This window comes from Panulirus ornatus, chromosome 58 (assembly GCF_036320965.1).
Source record: "Panulirus ornatus isolate Po-2019 chromosome 58, ASM3632096v1, whole genome shotgun sequence".
Lineage (NCBI taxonomy): Eukaryota > Metazoa > Arthropoda > Malacostraca > Decapoda > Palinuridae > Panulirus > Panulirus ornatus.
The window spans coordinates 17,734,402-17,751,433 of NC_092281.1; the positions used below are offsets into that span (position 1 = coordinate 17,734,402).

Below are 17,032 nucleotides of genomic sequence, written 5' to 3' on the forward strand. Positions count from 1 at the left end.
AAGGTCCATGCATGTACACGTCCATGCATGAGCACAAACATATACATATGGAGAGAGAATATCATAACATATGAGAGTTAAAGCTAAGACGCCAAATGATCGCCGAGTTTAAAATTCGCAGATACGTAGATCTCTCAACTGTAAATGAATCAAATCAAATCCATATCATCAGCCGTGCTACATGGAACTGTGGTTGCGCTCCTGTATCTCGTCTGCCCATCCGGTATCGACAATAATACAACGAACGCCTTGACACGCCATTTACCGAGTATATCAGGATCGGTAAAGAAATCTCCGTCACCGGGGGACACTGAAACTGCCATAAAACATGAACAACAAGAAACTATGGAATTTGCAGCAAAATAAAGTTGAAAAAAAAGAAAGAAAATATAACGCCGAGTCCAGCTGGCTTCAAAATAAACCATATCCCGATGATGTACTGAATTTACAAATTATGGTGCAGGATCCGTTACCTTCATACAACATCGTGGTAAGCGTCAGCAGCTCGGGTTCATAGAAGTTCAAAACAGGAAACAACAAACCTGTCAGATTTGTTTTTTTTTTTAAACCGCTGCTCTTTCTCGGACAGTGCATTTTTCACTGTGCTGACATAATCAGGCGAAGCGAACGTCAAACCAAAGTTACAGTGCAAAAATTCATCAATTGTAATGATTCATCATCTAAATATTCTTGTGGGAGACGAAAGTTGCTAAATCTCAATCTTTGATCATTTACACAACAGAGATAGACGGACGCCTGGAAAAAAAAACACTGGAAGCCTCTTACCCTTTCCAGGACATGGACGTTGGTAGTTCCATGCTAGAGCGACATACGTGGTGGTATGGGCAAACTTTAAACTGATGATGGAAGAGCTACGGAGCAACTGGTTCATGGAAGGACTCGTGTGAAACGTTCGGGTTTCAACACACACGTCAGGGTGCTATACCGTTTACTCTACAAGGGCACAGTGGGGAGGTGCCATACAAAATCACCGTGGAGGAACCAGATACGCTCCTTCGAAATATACCTGGCCAGCCGAGCCGCCCTGGTCATTTATGGGCGTGCACAGCCTGTGGGCGTCAACCGTTTGGCTGATCGACTCCTGCTTAAAATAAACCAGACTACGGGAGTGGAAGAGCCTCCTAGTTAAACTTCCTGTCTACCCAACGGTACATTTAAGGCGAGCCTAAGCCAACCCACCTTGAGTCCCAGGTCCGGTCTCTTACATTTAAGGTGCTGGTGGTCCAGGCAAGCCACCGCCACCTCAACCTCAGATCCGGTCCAGGCTGGGGCTGTTGACCCCACCCTAACCCCCCCCCACACCATGAAGGTAGTTCTTTGTTCTTAACATTAACTTAAGGAGACAATAATCAACTATGTACGTACATATCTACGTATATATATCACGTTCACAGCACACAGACTGACGAGTTCTTATCATAACCGCGGGAGTAGAAATAAATCGAGAGATATAACTAAAACATTTGAATAATGAACTAGTAAAAAAAAAAAAGATGCACCTGGATCACGTTCCTAATGCTCCGGACAAGTTATACTAGACATGTGTTCCCAAGGCATCTTGTAGAGCGGTCTCCACAACACACACCTGCTGGAAGCCAAAGCCAGCGTTCCGTTAAAGACTGATCCAGCTGGAGGCTTGGCTAATTTCATTCTCATGACTGACGCCAAGGGATAACCAGTTACAGCAAAACTCTTGTACTTTTATTTCTTCGGCAAGAAGAAGAAAAAAAAAAAGAACCATGCCATGTTGGGCACAGACAATAAGACGAGGGTGGAAAGGGAGTTTACCACCATAACATCAAAGCAGAGAGAGAGATAAAAGCAGTCAAAAATGAAATAGCAACTTCACACTGGATTCTAAAAGAAGACCAAGGCTATTCTCGTGGTTGTATCATACACACAAATGATCGAGCACTTACAATCAACGACACACATGGCAACGGTACAGAGAGACTATGACTACCATCATACACGACTCCTTTTTATAACCTTACCCTCTACAATCTGGTCACTTAGAGTTATGAGAAGCGCTTCCTTGGCCGGAAGACCTCCTAAGTGGAAGTAAAACGTTGGTCGCGTTTTCTTTGAAATATGAGGAAAAACGGGTGTAGACTTAATTGTTCCGTCATTTGACTTTCCAGTAACACTAAGAGTTCTTTTTTTTTTTTCTATATATGTCTGTTCACATTCACTCGAGATCCATTAGTTGTGCATCAAGAAAACTGCAGAAACTAAATTTTCTAATCTGGTATTCCGCTACGCATCGACTGCACCAAAAGGCCAGCACTCGCTAACACGGTGAGGAATGAAGTTCAGCTGCGCTACGATCATGCATTGCCACAGTTAATGCTTTACTCTCACATGGACGAACCACTTGGCGATCGAGGCATTGACGATGGACCAAACCTGCCTCACAGTCACTGAATCACTGGTTAATAATGAGATGAGGGTCCCCGTTCGATGCTGTTCCCAATGACCAAACTGATGTGTCAGTTTCAACCACAAACAATTCTCGCGTTTCATGTTTCTGAACTGTGGCCATGATGCAAATGCCATATGAGAACATTCTCTTTCTTCATCATACCAAAACTAGCCTCATTTCTTGTTTCCAGGACATTACGTAAATACTGCAAAAGCGGCTGTCTGGACACTCGCTCCGTTTTCGGTGATTGAGGTCGTCATTTATGGCTTCCTAGATTTAGTTTCAGGACCGAACCCAAAGCCCCCACACCTGTTTTGTGTCCCCCACCCACCAACGGCTACACGTCGTCGTAATGAAAAATCTATTTCTCTCCTTGAGCACGAGCGTACGTACGACCCCCCCTCTCACCCTGGCGCAAGATCCTTCGGTGTAATGGCCCGGCTTCTGAATAGGTCAAAGGTGACGCCGTCACACCCAAGGGCCGCAGAAGCGTAATGCTGTAGAGGCCAGGGTCCGTCTCTATATACCACAGGGTAACGATACCATCACCCCCATCTACCTGCTGCTGCCAGGAACAAATGTTCAACTATCAACAGATGTTGTTTTCTTTCCACTCCTGTTCATCTTAATCGTGACTAACCTTGCTTTTGAAGCGAGCAAGAGAATATGTAACCTCCATCACCAAATACAAACCTCACCTACAACACGCATGTTACTCTTGATGTACTGGTAAGAGAGAGAGAGAGAGAGAGAGAGAGAGAGAGAGAGAGAGAGAGAGAGAGAGAGAGAGAGAGAGAGAGAGAGAGAGAGTGGAGGGTAACACTGTTCATGATCCAAGCCAACAGCCAAGCTATATGCTAAACAAACTTTACTGTAAACATACAACATAATCAACGCTAATACTATGAACAAATTAGCCCCGTGACGTCAGCAGTACGACCCCCCTCTGAGCACGACGGTGCTACTACCTCTGGGTCGTCAGTATAAAGGCCCTGGTCTTTGAAGCGACCCTTTGCGCAAGCCCTGCCATCAATGGCCAAACTTCGTCGTGGGCAGACTCTCTCTCTCTCTCTCTCTCTCTCTCTCTCTCTCTCTCTCTCTCTCTCTCTCGTTCCTCCCCTCCAAGATTAGATTACTTCCCCCTTCGCCTCTTGCTTTCTTGCCCCTTGTCTCCATTTCCTTCCCCCTCGACAATGGCTGGTCAACCTCGACTCTCTCCCAGTTCACCGAGACAATCTCTCTCTCTCTCTCTCTCTCTCTCTCTCTCTCCTACCTCCCCTTCACCCCTCCCTCTGTGACGCACATACCATCCGTTCCTCATTCCCGGGGTCTCCAGGCCCCCCCTGACGAACATCAAACGTCCCGCAGACCTACCTGCCCCGCCTCTGGACACTGGTAGCTGAAAGACTCCCTGGAGGAGGGAAGAGGGGAACTCCACACACACACACACACACACACACACACACACACACACACACACACACAATGATGCTGTTCCAAACATTTACTTTCACGCACCTCGCTAACACTGCTACATGTAGCTCTAGCAACTGCTTGGTTGGTGCTGGTGAAAAACTTACATTGCCCACTGATGTCCAGCTCTACACATATATAATGCACCAACTGTCAACAAGGAGGTCAATGATCATTCTCACAAGAGACGAGTGATCAAACGATAAAATGTGTACTACATTTATGTTTATGAGTACAGTGACAAGGCACACAAATACCTATACATGTAGTAAGGAAGAAAAATCAAGGTTTCTCTTATTAGTGACCGACATGACTGGCAAAACATGCTCCAAAGGACATCTCGGGTGGTATGAAAACAGGTTGTGAGAAAAAGTGTCGAAATTCATCAGAGCTCCTCAGGTGTTTATCACAGACATTTAAGGTAAAAACGTTTATATATATATATACATATATATATATATATATATATATATATATATATATATATATATATATATATATATATATAATAGAATTACGCAGCCTCGCTGCTTGAGGAATGGCGGAGGCATCAAAACGGCCCATCCTCGTGTGGCCGGTTTCCACACACACAATCTATGGGAAGCAGCTACCGGGTGCAGCATGCCACGGGTCCAGGACCTTGGTGTGGCTGGGACTGTACCGCAATGAATACTGTACTACCGCCTACCTACACAGACACACGTAAGAAGCTCCGGTATACATGGTGAGGCAGGGGGCCCAGGGAATGTGTTGCAACCACAGAGTCGGGAACATCAAAATTACCCGAGCAACATACCTCCTCTTCCTCCTGCCGGATGTCAACCGCTGGTGACACCTCATTACTGCTCGCCTCTTCAATACTTATCAAGTATCATGTAACATTTCCCTACGAAATATTACATCCAAAAAATTTTCCACAAATTCTTCAAAAAAAAAAATATTGAAAAAAAAATCACGAAAAGTAAATATGAATTGAGTTAATAAAATATTCGATACTACTTAGTTAAAAAGAAAAAAATCCTATATTTTAATGAGAGTGCAGGTAGTCATTCACGTACGTCAAGTTCGGAGCTCTTGATAAAATAATGAGTGAACGGAGAGCGTCGCGTCGTGCTCACCTCCGACCCACCTTACAAACCCACCAGCAGGACGGCACATCCCCACCCACCCCACCACCCCCAACCACGGCGGACTCCCAGTTGCATTTCCAACCCCTCGAGCACGACGGTAAAAACTTGGAACACGATGATGCGATCTTAAGGTATGATAACCTGGTCTTTACCCTGACCCTTAAAGGTCAAGAGAGAGACCAGGCAGGCCATCATACTCCAAGGTAGGCATGCACCGTCATGCTCTAGATTCGCGCCTTCATGCTTAAGCATCGCAAAGTCGTGATCGAGGAGCGTCGTGCCGTCGTGGTGGACGGGTTAACGTTCTGGCCACTGGATGTGTCGAGGACAGAGCCAGGTAAGGAGACCCGGCGCACTATACAGTACCCTGCCTTGTCCTCCAGCTTCTCTCCACCACACAAGGCACCAGACGGCCGGCGTGCACACAGGCTCAGTGAAATCTACCGGTTTATCCGACGTATAATGTTACTTTGAGGCTAAGTATAATAACAGCCATAAGCATTATCATGAAAGAGGCCAACTTCTCTTTCACTTCATTCAACGAGTACATGTCAACATTCCACCCACAGCATCAGTTGTATACACAGAGGATGACAACAATGACGACGGGACCGTCGTCAATCAACAGCAATGTTTAACACCGCCTCAGATGAGGATGGGACGCCGTGCCTGCTCGTCATACGACGCACCTTCAACCTGATCCTCTCGACACCAACGTTATCAACATGAGGGGAAAAGTGGGATGAGGAAGCAAACTCACACCCACTCGGTTCTGGTAGTCATACCAGCAAGGTGGCCACGTCTCCAAGACTCGGGAGTAAAGTTATGAGTGCACTTCAGTACTACCCACATCTAGACCTCCCGAATCAATACGACAACCGTGCAGTACAAGGCACCCTCCCGATTTCAGCGGCAGCTGTCACCGACACCAACCTCCCACAGCACATTATTAAAGGCCAGTGACACCGTCCTAGGCAACCATAACTGCACGACGCGCCGTGTTGGTTGGAAACCGACATACCATAACAGCCGTAACCTCTAACCCCCGTAAACCTTATATTTCTTCACTCACCTCTTACCCCGCTCAATCTTTCACTGTTAACCTTTCCTCGCACGCTCGTACAAGACTCGCTGCCCAACATTTCTTCTCCTAAATACACGTCGCTGTTTCTACGTTCAAGCAATACAAGCCTCGGGTGGTTCACACGGGATAACCTACGACGCAGAGAATTTCGTCGCAGACCAATCAGGTCTTCAATCGCCTAACAGTATGCAACTCCCCATCTATCTGTTAACCCTGTCCATACCTGGCTCAGACACGTTTACCCAGGACTGCAACCAATAAAAACACTCCTGTACCTTTAAATAAAATGTTTACTCCCTACATGTAAAATACAGTGCCAAAGGACGGGTTTAACCGATATATCACCAGTAATACAAATTAACCTGCATTAAGTAATTAATGTTAATGCATGAAATAGCTCGTGGTGTGTGTGTGTGTGTGTGTGTGTGTGTGTGTGTGTGTGTGTGTGTACATAAACATCATGAGGGAGGCAGGAACGGCAGGCTGGGAGAACATAGAGTGATGGCAGACAGTGGGTGCAGGAAACCCACCTGTCTCACTATGGACCCACCTACAATCACGGTGGGTAACAAAAGCGATAAGCCACGCAGCGCGTGGAACATACCTGTACTCACTCCAGAGAACGGCGCTATACGCCTCATGTCAATATGATCTACGATCCCTGTGACCTGGTTCTTTCCATCCAGGCCCGTCTGTGATCCGGTTCACACTAGTCAGGCCCCGCGTCCCGGTCCACACTAGCCAGGCACCCGTGTCCCTTGTCCACCACACCAGCCAGGACAATCCGTGTCCCGGTCCACCACACCAGCAGCCATGCCCCATGAACCAATCGTCACGAACCAGACTCGCACCACACCCCAAACGAGGATTCCTCTGGCCTCCATAAAACGCAATTTATATGAAGAATCGGTAAAGAGTTCCCCACACCGAAAAGGTCAAACATTCGCGGTCGAATGCAGCAATACGAGTCCATGTGGCTGCTACACCCCAACATATATCTTCGTGCCACGATTCATCACCATCAGTTAGACGGCGTTATCAGACACTGAGTACGCGCCACAACGCTGGGTGAAACAGATCTGATCAGGAACAAAAACCAGTGATAACCTCTGACCTCTAAAGGATAAAAAAATGGTGAGAAAGCAAATGGCGGCTGGGCGTGCACAACCAAAGTGCCCGCCCGTCACACGGGTTTCCAGTGAATCAGCCTCAAAAGGAAGCTTTGGCACCGTACTGTTAACTAGTGGAGATGAAAATAAAGATATAATTAACAACAAAGACCACTACTGTGTCTCTTCCCTCTGAGGGAAACATGGCGACCGGTATGCGATGGCCATTCGTTCACAACTAAAATTAGCGTTAAATTATAATGATGGTGCAGTCCGGTGGCAGAATCTGGATTCGTGACCTTTCGACCCTCATAAAATCCTTAACAGATCTAAATGAAATAATAAAAAGGATCTGGACGTGTTGAACAGCGGAACATGTATACCTGGTTGCCAGTCAATCGGACGCAACTGACATGGGTCATCCATGATTACGAAGTTCACCTCAGAGGCATAAAACGTAGGTAAGTATGGCCTAATTTTTGGTGGGATGCTGAAGCGCTCATCAACATGCATGGGAAGGTTACATGACCGTACACCGGATGGCGGCTGAGAAGTAAATTCCGACGTAAAGCTTAACCAAGCGTAAACATACACACGGAAAATGAAGGCGAGTATGGAAGTCCTTCCTCAACTTCGCAGGGCCCGAGTGATGAGGGAATGGCGCTATGATGTTGATCCTTGGTGAGAGAGAGAGAGAGAGAGAGAGAGAGAGAGAGAGAGAGAGAGAGAGAGAGAGAATGTCCCGAAAGTTAAGTAAGACAAGAATCACCACCAAACGCTCTCTGCCTCCCTCCCTCCCTACAGAGTGGGAGACAAATACACGATGATGATCAGACATGGCATGGTTCTCCGTCTTCACTCTGGACCGGCATCCCTCAGGACAAAAATGAATAAGTGATGCCATGTAATATTTACGCACATATGTCCTCTTCAACTACCTATGACGTAAAGAGTAACTCTCTCTCTCTCTCTCTCTCTCTCTCTCTCTCTCTCTCTCTCTCTCTCTCTCTCTCTCTCTCTAGGACGATTTGACGTGACTGGGAACGGGTTGTGGGTGGAGGTGCCCGGGGCTGTGAGTATAATGGGGAGAGAAATAGGGGTGGGAAGAGAAGGTTCAGCCAGGAACTGGAAGAGGGAAAGAGAAAAGAAACTGGGAAGGATCAGGAACTGGAACGAGAGGGAGAGTGGGAAGGATGTACGACCAGGTGGAGCTAGGGGTATGTAAATATCCTGGGAAGTGACGGTGTAAAGGCTAGGGATTGGGGGAAGAAGGGTGCCATACAGAAGGAGGAGGAGGAGGAGGAGGAGGAGGAGAGGAGGGTTGAGAAAGAGACATTAGTACGCGGAGGGAGTGGTGGGGTGAGGCTTGGCAACGTGCGAGGGAGGAGACTGCGTTGGGAGAGGGCTTTAACTGGGAGGAGGATGGTCAGGACCGGAGAGAGCATAAACCGGGAGGAGAGGAGGAGGAGGAGGAGGTGCGAGATGCGAGAGGGAGGGGTAGGAGGGAAGGGGGCTGCTGCTTGAGCGGGGAAGGGAAGGGTGGAGGGTGGGGGAGTGGGGGACAGCAGCACTAGGTCGAAGTAGTGGGTGGAGAGGTCGGTGCCGGGCCAGTATTGATCTTGCAGCCGCAGGAGTCACACAGTCCTGCCACCGCCGCTCTCAACCACACTCCACCAACACTTCCAGTCGGCTCACTCATGCACGCCTCTCCCCCTCCACCCACCCACCCCCACCCCATCATGCACAAGACTTTGATAGTCATGCACATTTCTTATGGCGTGTACCGCGTTCTATCAAATATACACGACCCACACAACACATATGCTGTCAGTAATACACAACTCACACCATGCTGTCAGTAATATACAACCCACAACACACACCATGCTGTCAGTAATAGACAACCCACACAACACACCATGCTGTCACTAATACACAACCCACACTATACACTAGACCCCCACTACGCCCCGTGTTATCTCACCAACATACACACCTTGGAAGTGTATCGACTTTCTACGTGAGTGACACCGGACTTGTACGCATCCAACGCAATGCCTACAAACAGCAATGCACCTAAAGAGAACACAAGTACGGACCTTCCCACATACGAAAGGCCATATTATCGAGATATACTAAAAAGTTCACATACGACAAGACTTACTTCCTTCTCTTGTAACCAGACACTGAGAAGTAAAGCCTTTCAAAAAAGGAACAACAGCTGGTACGGCCTGGAAACCCAGTACCTTGATAAACAGCACACATCAGAGTACAGGCACTCGAGGTGAGCCAAAGAGGCCAGCGAGGATGCGTTTGCACTAACGTTAAGGACTCGGCAACACAACAGTTCATCTGTCTCACTTTTAAGATACACCTGTCAAGAAGCGGCTCATACACAAAATGCTAACCGGGGGAAAATAAAAAAAAAAAAAAAAAAAAGAAATCCGACCAACAATATTACCCTCTCCTCTCCCCCTGCTGTTTATGAATGAGTGTGACTGGTGGTGGTGGGGTGGCGGGGGGTGTTGAGTACAACTCACCTTCCTAACCCAGACATAATACACCCCTCACGATCTCTGACCCACATACCCATCCCGGTCTCTTAACTCCGACATTCCTCCCATTCTATGACCCACAACGCGCCTGCCGCGTTCTCTGACACAGACATCCAACACCCGTTCTCTAATCAAGACACCCAACCATCTTGTTCTCTGACCATGGCACGCCTCCCGTTCTCTGAATCCGAGACCCACCCCTCCCGTTCTCTCACCCTCGTGCCTTACTCCACCCACCTACACCTCTCCCGTACTCTCGGTGAAGAGTCATGCCAGACAAAGGGAGGGAGAGGAGAGAGGAAGAAAGGGAGGGAGGATGAGAAAAAAAAGAGAGGGGGAAGATGGAGAGAAAGAGGGGGAAGAGAGGAAAAAGGAAGTGAAGGAGGGAGAGGTGAGACCGACTTCATAATAAATCAAACCTCACATCATTCACCGCTGCCATTATTCACTTGCTGCTACCCGTCCTTCTGGATCATCATGAAGGGGGAACCCTTCCCCCTCACACACATACACTCGCTGGCATGTCTCCTCATGCACTACTCGCCTCTCTAATTGGATAAGGTCTAAAGTTTTGAGTTCGAAAGTTGGTAAAGTATTACCGGGCCAGCAAGACAATACATGGCAGCAGGCAAAATGCCATGGTTCACATACCTGGGAAATTCTTCCAACATTCCTGTACACATCCAAGCCGATCTCAATTTTCCACACTTCAAATTCAGTTTATTCGCCAGTGATCTAATTTATCTCCTGTTGTACGTTTCCCAGTGTAATGTTTCGCCAAGTGTCAGGGATTAAAAACAATCACATGCCAACGACCAGAAAACTGCGTCTCATTTTCCGCCAGTAATCGTATTATGTCCCAACAATCACATTGTCCCAACATCAGTATGTCTTTTCTAACTTTAAAAAGGAAATTCAATTATTCTAACTGATAATTACCCACAGACTAATTTCTATTAGAGTCCTGGTGTTACCTAGGACCTTTGTATATGCCCCTGCAGCCAATGGCTGCGTTACTTCCAGGTAGCAGGTGAGGATAGACTGTTTTGCACTGAGGTGTTCTTTAACGAGACTGTACTCCCAGTGATAGCCTCGCCAGAGGTGATGTGTTCACCCGCGGTGTACCTCCAGCAGGTGAAGTCTGGTAACACCTCGACAAGGATTGGTCGAAGTATGCATAAATCTTGGCAGCATAAACAATACTAAGAATTCCCCACGATATGACTGCATGGTGACTGAAAAGGATATATTACTACTGCTTCTCTAACCACTATATATCATACACTCCCCATCCCCAACCCCCCATCCATCATTTAAGGAATCTAAAATACTGACTTTTTTCTTCCCTTTACATTAACGTTACCAGCTTTCGCACATGTTTCAGAGGTCATTTCAAATTATGATAATCAGAATGGTCTCTCCCTGATATGGCTGTCTTCAAGAAGGTTGGTTTAGTGGCACCCAAGCCTCAGCAAGCACACTGCCTGCTTCCTACCAGCAGGCCACACCACTGAGAGCGAGTAGAGACAAGTGTTCACGGACGAACACTACCGAAACTCAGGAGTTTAGTCTAAGGCTTTCCCAAGATATCATTAGTGTCCTCTGGTCTTCCCTGCCAAGCCTAAATTCCACGACATTCCTGAGGTTTAGACAACAACGTAAACACGTAAAAACCTACAATACCGGCTTTCCTCCTGACGCCTTCCACATAAACAGCACCAAGACTAAGAGGGTCATAGAGGCAAAATTGGAAAATGGTGTCCACTTTTGGGAAATTATGTTACTGAACTCGCTACCTGTAAATATAAAATAAATACAAATACAAAACAATGCAGTCTGAAAGGTGACATGTACCGTCTTCAGTCTGCAGTGGTTACATAAGTATACAGTCTGTCTACCGCCACTTCGAGGCCGAGGGTTCATCATCAATTGCGACAACTGGTCCCAAGACCTAAGGTTTTCGTCTGGTCTTCGAAGGTGCTGTTCAACTCACACGGAAGAACGGATCCAACAGCAGGAACCGGACGCAAGACTCTGTCGATATTCATTACTTACTAATGACTGGGTTCCAGCAGTGACCCTCTCGCGCGCGTGGCAGCAGTGACACATCGCTACGCCCCAGCAGTGACCAGGCAGCAAGGTATGCAGCAGGACAACACTCTAATTCCATCCATGGCAGATCCAACATCCCACCACATCTCAGCACAGACTGCCTTGACCCCTCCTAGCAAAGCACACCACCCCAGCAGGGATCCCCCTACCATCCCTAGGGAGCCTTAGTAATGACCCACCCTCACGCCCTTGCCTTACCCCCTACACCCTTCCCCAATCTCTCAGCACTCAAAACACCGCCCTGAGAAGGTGTACCTTCCCAGCGGGAACCTCCATACCTCCCCAAGAATGCCCTAGCAGTGATGCGACCTCAGCACAAACCTCACTCCCAGCACACCTAACACATCCTAGCATGATCCCTCCATCTCCGCCAGCGTAGTACATCCGGGAAGAAACCTCCAACTCCCACAGCACGGTACAATCCCAACATGGCCACCTAACTCCCCCCAACACCACGCACCCAGCTCATTGACCCTCCGAGCACGCCCTATGCTCACAGACTCCCTCCCTCGGCACTCCCATGCTCACTGACCCCCTTCCCCCTTCCCCTGCCACTCCCACGCACACTGACACCCCCTCCCAAGGCATTCTCATGCTCAATGACTCCCCCTCCCCTGCCACTCCAATGCCCGCCGACTCCTCCTTCCGCCGCCATTCTTATGCGCACTGACTCCCCCTCCCCGGGATTCCCATGCCCACAAACTCTCCGGCACACCCAGTACTCATTAACCCCTCCCCCTTCCCCCCGCAGCACGTTCCTCACTGTAAACACAAAAGCCAATATTTTAAAGTTTACTGCCACACTGAGTAAGTGCTGGCAATCTGAGGGTCGAAGTTGGAACACAAGGAGGTGGCAGATACACCAAGCTTATGGTGTAGAACAATGGTTTATTCTTAGTTGTGGTGTAGATACCATACACCATACTGATGGTGTAGTACACTAGTTTATTTCAATTAGTGGTATAGATACCATACACCATACTGATGGTGTACCACACTCGTTTAACGCTGTGGTGGTGTGGATACAATACACCAGACTGACAAGTGTGGCGACCACCCACTCCTAGGGCTGAGAGATGCGGTAGCAACATAGAACAAAGCCCGGGGTCACTGCTGGGTCACACTGGGGAGTAACTGTAAGTGTGTGTGAGTAAGAGGTCACCACCAGGGTGCAGTAACGCGTACTGAAGGAGGTCACTGATGAGGGGGGGGGAGTGGGGTGCAACTGACCCATGTTTATAGGGTGGTGAGGAGGAGGAGGAAGGTTTTATCACTGTACGTCTTATGAAGACGTTCATAAAAGCGTCAGGTGTCACAAGGTAAGGCGGCCACTTAGTGGAATGACACATCCTCGTATCACGACACATGCAAGCACACAAATGCAAACTGTAGATACGGGTAAAAAAAAAAAAAAAAAAAAAACCTAAATCACCCTAGCTAAGAGATTGGGTTCCAAGAGACAGCTATGCAAATCCCCATCAAAAAAATAAAAAATAAATTGGATATCAAGGCTTCCTATTCTTGACAGCAAAAGCCATTTCTCTGATCTCTTCACTAGCCAAACCTCCACCGATAAATAGGACATATAAAATGAGAGACGAAACCTCTTATCGGCTACAAGAACTACACTACATACGTAACTCATGGTCTTGGTCTGAGAAGCTCTTAATTCGAACCCCATTGTGAAAATCCCTAAAAAAAACCTAGGAAAAGAGTGACCACGTCCTAGGTACACAGAATCACCAGAACCTTGTGTACTAATATGCTCTCTCTCTCTCTCTCTCTCTCTCTCTCTCTCTCTCTCTCTCTCTCTCTCTCTCTCTCTCTCTATCTATCTATCTATCTATCTATCCACAAGCCACTGTACACTAGGGTGTACGAAGCGTTATCTCCAATATTCATCATCAGCAAATATTGCACACTCACGTCACCGACTTGTGGTGTAAAAGGAAGCTAACAGTGTGTGTGTGTGTGTGTGTGTCTGTGCGTGTGTGTGTGTGATTACTATCTGTGTGTTACGGCGAGAGATTTACACTCGTGCTGCCCCGCCTCTTAACCATGGATATATGTACCATGTCCTTATTCGTATGTATGTATGTATGTATGTGCGCGCGCGCACACACACACACACACACACACACACACGAGCCCAGCCCATCCCAGGTACCCACTTCGCGACCAACCCCCAAGGGAGGGAAACCACACGTGGGTTGTAAGTGGGCCGACTGCCAAGTCCAGCATTCGAACCCACACGGGTCAGACCTAGGGCTGACTCGCGCTAACTCATGGTCAGAAAGGCTTGCCAATATATCACTTACACGTGTGTGTGTGTGTGTGTGTGTGTGTGTGTGTGTGTGTGATTTCCCAAGCGTAATAACTTAATTGTACTGTGTGGGGAGGGAGTTCTACTACTGTACAACTTTTTAAGAAGTTTCTTTCGTAATTTCTAGTTATGGCCTCTGGTTCTTCTGTCCCTGCATATTTTGAAGAGCCCTTTCACTGGTCACTTAACCAAACTCTTATAAAAATTCAAAAGATTCTGATCTGGTCACCCCTTACTCTTCTCTCATCCACTGTGAGCAAATTCAAGGTCCCTTAACCTTTCCCTGTAACTCAGCTCCCTTAACTGTAGTACCATCTTTGCTGGCCTTCTCTGGATCCTTGAGTATCAATTCTTCGTGCTTCTTTAAGTGTGGTGGCCAAATGTGAGAATCCTATTCTAGCTCTGACCATAAGCAGGATGCGGATAACTTGTTAAACATTTCCTTATCCCACTCATGTATGATATTCTAATACTTGCCAGCAGACAGTGTGTTGTACTTTACTATTCTCCCAAGGTAGGACTCGAGCAACAGGTTAGGGACGGTGTCTTATTAAAACGCTTTGCCCATGACGAGATTCGTGCCAGTGGGGAGGGCGAGCGCGTGAAGCTCACCGCAGGAAAATCAAGACTGAAGAATAACGAGTTGTGTGCGAGAGATGTCGAATGTTGTATTTCAGACGAAGGGTGTGTGTGTGTGTGTTGACTGAATGCTAGGAAACCCCCGAGTAGGTGAACGGGGAAAAGACAACCACCTAGACCAGGAAGGGGAACTTGACAGCCACTACAGTCTCACTGCACTGCCATCACCATCCCTCCCCGATACCCTGGCGGCACGATCTCCCTGGTCGGTGGGCGCGGGCGCGGGCGCAAATTACAGTTGATACGATTCCTGTTTTGATGATATATCAGTGCCAGTCATTTTCTCATGATTACAGACACTGATATTTGTATAATGTAAACAAACAACGTGGCCAACACTTTATCAATATCCGCACACGAATATGACATTTGCCACACACACACTAACATACACGAATACACCACCACAACACACACACACGAATACACCACCACAACACACACACACGAAACACCACCACAACACACACACACACACACACACACACACACACACGAATACACCACCACAACACACACACACACACACGAATACACCACCACAACACACACACACACACACACACACACACAAGAACGTCACCAGCAAAGATGGAGGAGAGATGTCATGAGAGATCTGTCTGATTCATGGTTTGGTTTTTAAAGTCCTCGATATATGTTATGTTATGATCAGGGTGAGGTTACGTCCACGATCATCACTCCCACACGAGGGAGGGCGTCTCCCCTTAACCAAGGGTCGGCTGCCACAACCACCCAGGTGTCCTTGGTTAGTACTGTCTTACTATCTGTGGATATACAATGAATCATTTTTTTTTCTAATTTGTAAGCTGAGTTTTCGGGTTGCAATCTGGGTGCTTGAGAGAGAGAGAGAGAGAGAGAGAGAGAGAGAGAGAGAGAGAGAGAGAGAGAGAGAGAGAGAGAGAGAGAGAAATCCTCCGCCTGGTGTAAGGCAATAATATTTCACCCAGCGTGCCTCAGCAGTGACCCCCCCCCCCCCCCCGTCGGACACACCTTGTACAGCAGTGACCTTCCCCGACACGCACGAGCACTCGACTCCCAGGTACAGCCCAGCAAAGTGACCGCCGGCTCACTTCACAACGCCAGCCATTAACTCTTCTCCCCCCCTTGGCACCCCTTCAACAGTGAACCTTCAAACATGCCCAAGGAGTCATCATGCACCACCCAGTCCCACAGTAACCTCCCAGTGAGCTCCTCCAGTTCTTATCCTCTCCCCTTAGGAAGTCCTTCCCCAATTATGATCCCCTCCCCAAAGCTTGGCCGAGCACTCACCCCCAACCCCCATTCCCAAGTAAGCCCTCCCCCCCTGGTAAGCCCAAGCAATGGTCCTCGCCCTAACAGGCCCCGGCACTTAACCCCCTTCCCCCGGGCAAGCCTGAGAAATGACCCCCTTCCTCCTAGCAAGCCTGAGCAATGATTCCCTCCTCCGCACCCACCCTCCCACTGGCTATCCCTAACAATGACCAACCCCTTCCACTGGCACACTCGAGCAATGGCTCCCCCTGGCAAACTCTAACAATGACCCCCCTCCCCCCCCAACCCGAGCAATGACCCACCAACCGGTACGCACCAGCAATAACCACCCCCGTGCCCCCCTGGTCCTCACTACCCCACGCCACCCCGGCCTGGCCCGGGTGGTGTCCCGACCCCCCACCACACACCCGCCCCTCCACCTTCTCCCCACCCTAGTGCCCCACGGGGCAGTGAACCTCTGAGATACTGGCAGCACCGGAGCCGAGCCCCGGCCAGGCCTTGGGCAGGGTGGCGCAGCGCGAGGAGGAGACGCCGCCACCACCACCTCCACCAGCAGCACCACACAGAACAGGGTACAACTCACCAGTGACGGGCGCCTCAATATCGATCATGGTCTTCTCCTGACGGAGGAGGGCGGCGCCCTCGTTGATGATGCGGAGGGCAGCCGCCTCGTCGATGCGACCCTCCAGGATGAAGTGGTTCTTCAGCCACTCGAACTTGGGCTTGCCCGTCTTGGGGTCGAACACCTCTGTACATGTTAACTTGTGGGACGGCGGGAACGGCACACCTGCAACACAAGAAAGCAACACATTAGTCAACACTTCGCACGGCGAGTAACGTCAAACCCTGCAACACAAGAAAGCAACACATTAACGAACAATTTACAAACGAA

At 48.5% G+C, this 17,032-nt stretch overlaps 1 protein-coding gene across 4 annotated transcripts in view; it reads right to left on the bottom strand.

Annotated features, from left to right (window-relative positions):
- Window positions 1–17,032, bottom strand: part of LOC139766591 (serine/threonine-protein phosphatase 2B catalytic subunit 2-like) — a 401,759-nt gene that overhangs the window by 174,233 nt on the left and 210,494 nt on the right. For all 4 annotated transcript variants that reach the window (XM_071695445.1, XM_071695444.1, XM_071695446.1 and 1 more), the window contains exon 3: window positions 16,724–16,927. In XM_071695445.1, the coding sequence (XP_071551546.1) occupies window positions 16,724–16,927 (204 nt within the window). The remainder of the gene's footprint in view (window positions 1–16,723; window positions 16,928–17,032) is intronic.